At 33.3% G+C, this 7,845-nt stretch overlaps 1 protein-coding gene across 1 annotated transcript; it reads left to right on the top strand.

Moving 5' to 3' along the window:
• Nucleotides 1–2,509: 2,509 nt before the first annotated feature.
• On the top strand, nucleotides 2,510–7,363 carry LOC25493901 (ABC transporter B family member 25). Its single transcript, XM_013602556.3, has 17 exons — nucleotides 2,510–2,665; nucleotides 2,921–2,992; nucleotides 3,085–3,120; nucleotides 3,216–3,290; nucleotides 3,412–3,536; nucleotides 3,637–3,736; nucleotides 3,881–4,052; nucleotides 4,525–4,643; nucleotides 4,739–4,849; nucleotides 4,939–5,083; nucleotides 5,263–5,395; nucleotides 5,537–5,612; nucleotides 5,700–5,765; nucleotides 5,962–6,069; nucleotides 6,268–6,375; nucleotides 6,463–6,660; nucleotides 6,774–7,363. The coding sequence occupies exons 1-17, from the start codon at nucleotides 2,612–2,614 to the stop codon at nucleotides 6,975–6,977; spliced, it is 1,902 nt and encodes a 633-aa protein (XP_013458010.1). The 5' UTR covers nucleotides 2,510–2,611; the 3' UTR covers nucleotides 6,978–7,363.
• The last annotated feature ends 482 nt before the right edge of the window (nucleotides 7,364–7,845 follow it).

The raw sequence follows: 7,845 nt of genomic DNA, 5'->3' as shown, positions 1-7,845 counted from the left end.
AGGGACATGCATTGTTATATGTAGAGGTAGGGGTTCGAGCCCAGACACCACACTTATTCACCTTAAAAAAAAATGTGAATGCATTTAAGTTTACTATTTATCCTTCAAAAAAGAAGTTTATTACCTGTACTAACCTGATTTAAGGATTTTATTTAATTGGATATATTCCGTGCACAACCTACTTCAAATCTATAATAATTTGGAAACTTTTATGGTACATTCATAATTTTGAGTGTACCGGTATTCTTGTTTCACAAAATATATAAATTAAATATCACTTTAATGAAATAAAAAGGTATTTGTCAATATTTATATTTTAGAAAACATTATTTCATAAGAAAAAACCATCATTTCATTGTTTATAAGGATCGTATTACAAAATTTACATTTTGTCATAAAAAATAATCAATATTCATTGTTATGAGTAATAAAAATTCTTAAAAATTAAATTTTATTTCGTCGAAACTTTTAGTATATAAAATTTAATTATCTTAGTTGTCAATGATAGAAAATAATTATTTTTCTTCAAAAAAACAACTCATTTATTATTAATTTTACGACTTAGTGTACCGATACACCCAAATTTATTGGGTGTACCATAGAATTTGCCTAATAATTTAGGGTTCATTTGTTTTTTGAGGAAAAGGGTTCATTTGTTTATAGATTAAAAAATTTATAATTTTTAAAATGATTTTTATGAGAATTTAATTAAAAATATTAAAACTCATTTTCAACTCAATTGAACCATCAATCAATCAATAGTATTAATTCAAAACACTAGGCGTGATTTTCATTCATAGGGGTGAATAAAATTGTTCAATCGAACCGAATTGAACCAAAAAAATAGAATCGTTACTAACAGCTCTGGAACTGAACTGAAGCAGTTTGGTTCAGTTTAGTTTGGTTCGGAACAGATCGATTTAGTTCAAAATAGTTCGGTTTAGTTTTAAAAGTTCTATAATTTGATTTTGGTTGGCTTTTTATATTTATTTCAATGGTACCAATAATAACAATTCGATTCAGTTCGAAACAGTTTAGTTCAGTTTAAAACAGTTTAGTTCGGTTTGAAATGCAGACACTTCGGTTTAGCTATTTTGAATTAAGTAAACAATTCAGTTTGGTTTGGTTTGGTTCAGTTCTCATCCCGAACTGAACCATCCCCACCTCTAATTACTTTAAACAAATATATTCCTATGAAAATGTTGTTATTTGCTTGGAGACTTCTTAACAAAAGGATTCCCATAGAGGATAATTTGTTTCGTCGTGGTGCAGCTCTTCAGACTCATCGTTGTGCTCGGGTGATTGCGGGAAGGATGAATCAATTAATTGTCTTCTCATTGGGTGTGATTTTTATGGTAGCATTTGACATCTTTTTCATCGATGTTGGGGAATTTCAAAGGCAATCTCACTTGATGTTGGTGAGCATGCTCTTTAATTTGGTGGTTCTCACACTTTCAATCAGGATATATCTCTTTGGGGTTTGAGGTGGTTAGCTAATACTCCTTCCATCTTTATATGTAAGTCCCCTTTATATTTTTCACATTTTTTTAAGAAAAGTTGTTAGTGTAATTGATGTGTCTGTTTTGTGTATTAATATTACCAAATTGCCCTTTATTTTATGTGTATTAAATTTGACTTTTCATATTTCAAGACAAGTTAATAATATTAATTAATTAAGGGTATGTTTATTAAAAAATGCATTGAAAAGAGATTTATATTTAAGGACAAAAATAAAATCAAATAGATGCTTAGATATAGGGACGAGGGAGTATATGCATATTGTGGAAGAAGCGCAACGCTCGAATCTTTAGTGATAAAATTTAACTCTAGAGCAATTGTTTGATAGTTTAAAACTTCATTCCGAACGGTAGCTAAAAATGTATAAACTGTTATGTTTTCGGTCTTACGATGATGTAACGTTTTATTTCTCTTGTTATGCTAGTTCACTAACTTTTTCTGTTTTGTATCCAACAATATCCTTTTATTTTAACGGATTTTTAGAAAAATTAATTACTATCTTAATTCGATTTGAACCTATTGAAGAAGGGGGGGGGTTTGGGAATTAGTAGTTGTTTATTTATGCATAGTGACGTGGCACCACGTGGATTATGAATAAAGAAAAAGAAAGAAGGGAAGGCATTGCCTCCGTGGAAGTGGGAACCACCCACCAGTAGATTAATCACGGACTGAACTAAGTTAAGGTGCAAGTATCAAGCAGGATATACCATTAAGATTTGATAATGACGTCCTTGCTGACGTCTTTTATTACGAATAAGTATCTTTTCAGAAAAAGTAGACAAAGCAAAAAGATACAAAATACAGTATTAAAAGTCACTTTAGGGGTGCACGTCTCTATGCTTTGCTATGCTATTGCTACGTATTTGTGTGCATTATTTCCAAATTTCTAAATTCATTGATATTCATTCATATAAACAAAAAGTTAAATCTAATCCACAAAAAATAAAGATTATTTTATTTCATTTTTATATAGATTATACTATAGACTATACCTCCCTCAGTATTGACTTGACACTGCTACATAGTTATTGACTATACTATTGAGTAAGAAGAGTAGAAAGGTCGTAGAAGAAGGAAGGGCCATTATTTGAGAATGAACGGGCAAAGAGGCGAAAGAGCACCTCTTTTGGAGGCTGAGCGCGGTGGTGTAAGTCAATTTCTTTCTTTCTTTCTTTCTTTCTTTCTTTAGATTATGCATGTTTGTACTTGTTTAAGGCTACTCTATTAGTACTAGTATTGTTCTCTGAAACTTTAGTCCCCACCCCCAATTCATTCATGTTTATTGGTTATTATGCATTTATTATTATTATTACAATACAAAAACGTCCAAAATTATTTTGTACCCTGCATTTATCCTTGTACACTTGTTTACTACTCTATTCGTTGTTTTCTTATATTATAGGGAAGGGGTAAGAAACGCGACGATTCCACTGCAGATCAAGTATCAGACCTTGAACATGGTGATGGAGTACCGGTAATCATATCATACCATACCTCCTTATTGGACCATTATTATTATTTATTATCAAGGACAATTGTTAACTTTATTATGTATTCAAATTTCAGGCTGCACATGTGGGATTCTTTAGAGTCTTTTCACTTGTAAGTAACCACCGGCTTAGTTGTTTCATTTATGTATTGCTGCCATTAAGATTGTTAAAGTTAATTCTTTTTTCTGTTTTGTAAAATAATCACAGGCAAAGCCTGAGGCTGGAAAATTGGTCATTGCTACGGTGGCTCTGTTGATTGCAGCCACATCAAGTACCTTAGTTGTATGCATCATTCACTCTTTTTCTCTCCTACACACACACACACACTGCAGTTATGTCAATATAGCTTTTTATCAAGTTAAAGTTGCTTTCTAATGAACATGAAATATATTTGCTTCTGCAGCAAAAATTTGGTGGGAAGATAATTGACATTGTCTCGGGGGATATCAAAACTCCTGAGGAGAAAGACGCAGCATTAGAGGCTGTCAAGAATACCATACTTGAAATCTTTCTCATTGTTGTTATCGGGTAAGTATGATCCTTGCGATCACCTTTACTTTTCAACTCATCTTGTAGTTTTATCTTATAATGATCTCAAATGGTTTACTGAGTAATCTGAGTTTTACAGTTCTGTTTGCTCGGCACTTCGAGCCTGGCTTTTTTATTCTGCCAGTGAAAGGGTTGTTGCACGGCTAAGGAAGAATTTGTTCAGTCACCTTGTAAACCAGGTAATTTGTCTGTTTTTCTTCAATTATGTTACTTTTGATAACTTGGAGAGTAGAAAATTTTAAATTCTGTAGCTTTTAATTAGTAATGACCCTCTTTCCCACGTTAAATGCTTGTTTGTTAATTCACGGATGATGGTTTTTCAGGAAATAGCTTTCTTTGATGTTACTCGGACTGGGGAACTTTTAAGTAGGCTATCTGAAGATACACAGATCATTAAGAATGCTGCAACTACCAACCTCTCAGAGGCCTTGAGAAACTTGTCAACTGCATTTATTGGTCTCAGCTTCATGTTTGCAACATCATGGAAGTTAACATGTGAGTAAAATGTGCAGCACCTACACACCCATTGGCCATCAGGGCATACTAACCATTGGACCAATCAAATTCATGAAAATTAATTATATATTTTTAATAATTAACAGGATATTAAGTAAGATTAGAATCATAAACTCAAAAAATCTAATTAGATGAGATTTCAATTGAGCAAAATGACACAAAACTACATGTCCTACAAGTTAAAAATATTTAATAAGAAATACTAAATAATAACAATCCTTATGTGGACCGTGCATGTGAGATTTTATTCACATTTTTATTCTTGATTGAATAAAAAAATCGATCTGATTTGTCACCGTTGGTTTTTATTGTTTTTAAATTGGTTGAAAAGGTTCTCTTATTGTCAGGTTTTAAACTGGACAAATTGACAAGTTTTTTGAGGGATTTCATCTGGTTTTTTAATCTAAGATTTATCCTAACGTGTGTTCTCTCTCTTGACAATATCTTATAGTATTGGCTTTGGCTGTTGTACCTGTTATTTCTGTCGCTGTTCGTCAATTTGGTCGTTTCCTGCGTGAACTCTCTCATAAAACTCAAGCTGCAGCTGCAGTAGCTTCTTCAATTGCTGAGGTATGTCTCTCCCATTAAACAGATTAGAATAGCTTCAAGTATTTTTCATAGGCGAAGATATGCTAACCGATTTAAATTTTGTCTGCGTTGCTTAGGAATCCTTTGGTGCAATAAGAACGGTTAGATCTTTTGCTCAGGAAGATTATGAAATAGAACGCTACTCTGAGAAAGTTAACGAGACTCGATCACTTGGACTTAAACAAGCTGTGAGTTAGTCATTCATATTTTGATACACATGCTAATGTTCAATTTTATTGCCCTTACAACATTTAATCTTGTCTACTTTGTTATACAGAAAGTTGTTGGACTCTTCTCTGGAGGTCTTAATGCAGCATCTACACTTTCAGTTATTGTAGTTGTTATATATGGAGCTAATTTGACGATCAAGGGTTCCATGACCTCGGGTGATCTTACATCATTCATTCTTTATAGTCTCTCAGGTATTTTCCTTTCTATTTTTTCCTTTTCCAAGCTAAAGAGTCCTTGTCCATAATTGAAAGTATGTTAAGTTGCTAGTTGTTTTTCTTGTTTATTTAATGCAGTTGTGATTTGATCTGTTGTATTCGAATTCGAGCTGCCAGTTTTCTACTTATGTTTACTCAATTACTTTGCCTTGCAGTTGGATCTTCTATATCTGGTTTGTCAGGATTGTATACTGTAGTTATGAAAGCTGCCGGCGCTAGCAGAAGGGTATTTCAACTGTTGGATCGTGCCTCATCGATGCCTAAGGCAGGAGATAAATGTCCTCTGGGGTTAGTTACATAAATTTCCTACAGTATTTTCTTAAGTGAATTTCAGAATTTAAATATACCCCTTTTTAGCTTAAAACATTTTTGATTTAAGAAAGGTGATCTCTTAAAATGATAAGTGATATTAAATGTCTATTATTGTAGTGATCATGATGGGGAAGTGGAACTAAATGATGTATGGTTTTCCTATCCATCACGCCCTAATCATATGGTGCTCAAGGTAGCTCTTTCCTTCTAGTTTTATGTTCTAGTGATATAACTTTAGCGGTAATAATTAAAACGAAGGATAATCTCTGCTCTTTTCTAGGGCATTAATATAAAACTGCAACCTGGCTCAAAGGTTGCTCTTGTTGGTCCAAGCGGTGGCGGAAAGGTTAGTTCATATTTTCTTGTGATCATCTTCTCTTACTTTTTCCTTTGTTCCACTGTTTATTTTGGCAGCTCATCATTCCAAAGGTTATGATAAAAAAATGCTTTAATAGAAGCGTAGAAAAAGAAAAGTATAGTAAAGTGAATGCGAATAACATCATGTGCATTAATTAACTCGGTTCTTGTTCTTGTTTGTGCAGACTACAATCGCAAACTTAATTGAAAGATTTTATGACCCAACTAAGGGAAATATTCTCGTGAATGGTGTTCCTCTGGTAGAGATATCACACAAACATTTACACAGAAAGGTATTTTATTTTTTTTATTTTAATATGTAGTTCTTTAAATAGTTTTGTATTTCTATTTATTGCCAAACACTGCAAGTCTGTAACCATCAATTAATATTTCTATGATATGTGTATGATCTCAATATAAATTTAACCCTCCACAATCTAATTTATTTTTGTGATTTCGATAACTAAAGTGGTTTGCTCCCATATTTGCAGATCAGCATAGTTAGTCAGGAGCCTACACTCTTCAATTGTTCCATAGAGGAGAACATAGCTTATGGATTTGATGGCAAAATTGAGGACGCTGATATTGAAAATGCAGCTGTAATATTTCTTGTCTTCTTTCACTAACGAGACAACATCTCTCTCCCATCTTTCATTTGTTCATGATTGGTATGTAATTGAATGCAGAAAATGGCCAACGCGCACGAATTTATATCAAATTTCCCAGAAAAATACAAGACCTTTGTTGGAGAACGAGGCATAAGGCTTTCCGGAGGACAGAAACAAAGAATAGCAATTGCTAGAGCATTGCTTATGGACCCGAAAATTCTCTTACTTGATGAAGCCACCAGTGCCTTAGATGCTGAAAGCGAATACTTAGTGCAGGTGAGTTAACACATTTGTTTGCATGAGTTTATTTTTCCAGCTTCACGAACATGTGAAATTTTCCTATCACTGTTTTGCGCAATAAGCTAAAAGATGCAATGAACATGGTGCAGGATGCTATGGATTCAATCATGAAGGGAAGGACAGTTCTAGTCATTGCTCATAGGTTATCAACTGTTAAAACTGCTAATACTGTTGCAGTTGTTTCTGATGGTCAAATTGTTGAGAGTGGCACTCATGACGAGCTTCTCGAGAAGAATGGTGTTTATACTGCATTAGTCAAGAGACAACTACAGACAACAAAAACCGAAATCTAATCTATGCCTAGCCAAGAATGGTGTTTATACTGCATTAGTCAGGAGACAACTACAGCAAAAACCAAAATCTAATCTATGCCTCGTGAATTCCGGATAACCGTTGCCAGTTACCACAGTACTTTTGAGAACACTCTAGTTTGCTCGCAGACCACAGAGGGGAGGTGGCACTTTATACTTCGACACAAGTTCTAAGTTAAAATTTTTGCTCCTTATATTGAGCATTATGTTTATCTAAACTTAATTTGAGCAAGTTTGCTTGGGAAATTTAAAGTTAGCTTTGCATGCTAGTCAGATAAATCAAAATGCTGCAAGATAAATGAAGTTGCTTGAATCAAATGTAACTTGGGACCAGTTTGGAGTGAGTTATTTGAGCTCATTTACGGACACAAGTTTGTGAGACTGTTCGGGAGAACTTATGAAAACAACTTATGACAATTTAAAAAAAAAAAAAAAAAGTAGCTTATTTTCATAATTCTCTAATATAGTTTATAATAAGCATTTGTATTATAAGCTGCAAATAAGCAGTTTATCCATACAGACCCTAAATATCTTTGCAACCATCATTTAAGATGTACTTACAAGACTAATCTCACAATGTTTCAATCTAGAGTATACTGAATTTCAAAACTAATCAATATTTTTTGGATTAAAGTTCCTCTCGACTTCTTTAAGAAATAGAGAGCTTATCTCTTTTAAGTGTATGAAGTGTATTTACATGGAGGATATTAGCTGATATATAGTGCTTGTTTGGAAGAAAAAAACCAAGTTTGGGGGATTTGCAAGACAAAATTACCGTGATTTTTAGGAGTCCATCTTTGCTCCATTTAGGTTTGCTCCATTTACCATCATGGATGTGTGACATGTGACA

This window comes from Medicago truncatula, chromosome 4 (genome assembly GCF_003473485.1).
Source record: "Medicago truncatula cultivar Jemalong A17 chromosome 4, MtrunA17r5.0-ANR, whole genome shotgun sequence".
Classification (NCBI taxonomy): domain Eukaryota; kingdom Viridiplantae; phylum Streptophyta; class Magnoliopsida; order Fabales; family Fabaceae; genus Medicago; species Medicago truncatula.
The sequence above is the reverse complement of the archived record's forward strand: the minus strand, read 5'-3'. Positions and strand labels throughout refer to the sequence as shown.

Bases quoted from the DNA above. Each gene is read 5' to 3' on its own strand.
- LOC25493901 (XM_013602556.3), top strand. From the start codon at position 2,612: ATGAACGGGCAAAGAGGCGAAAGAGCACCTCTTTTGGAGGCTGAGCGC. The intron at 4,644-4,738 runs GTATGTCTCTCC...TGCGTTGCTTAG, and splicing joins TAGCTTCTTCAATTGCTGAG to GAATCCTTTGGTGCAATAAG. The intron at 5,613-5,699 runs GTAGCTCTTTCC...GCTCTTTTCTAG, and splicing joins CTAATCATATGGTGCTCAAG to GGCATTAATATAAAACTGCA.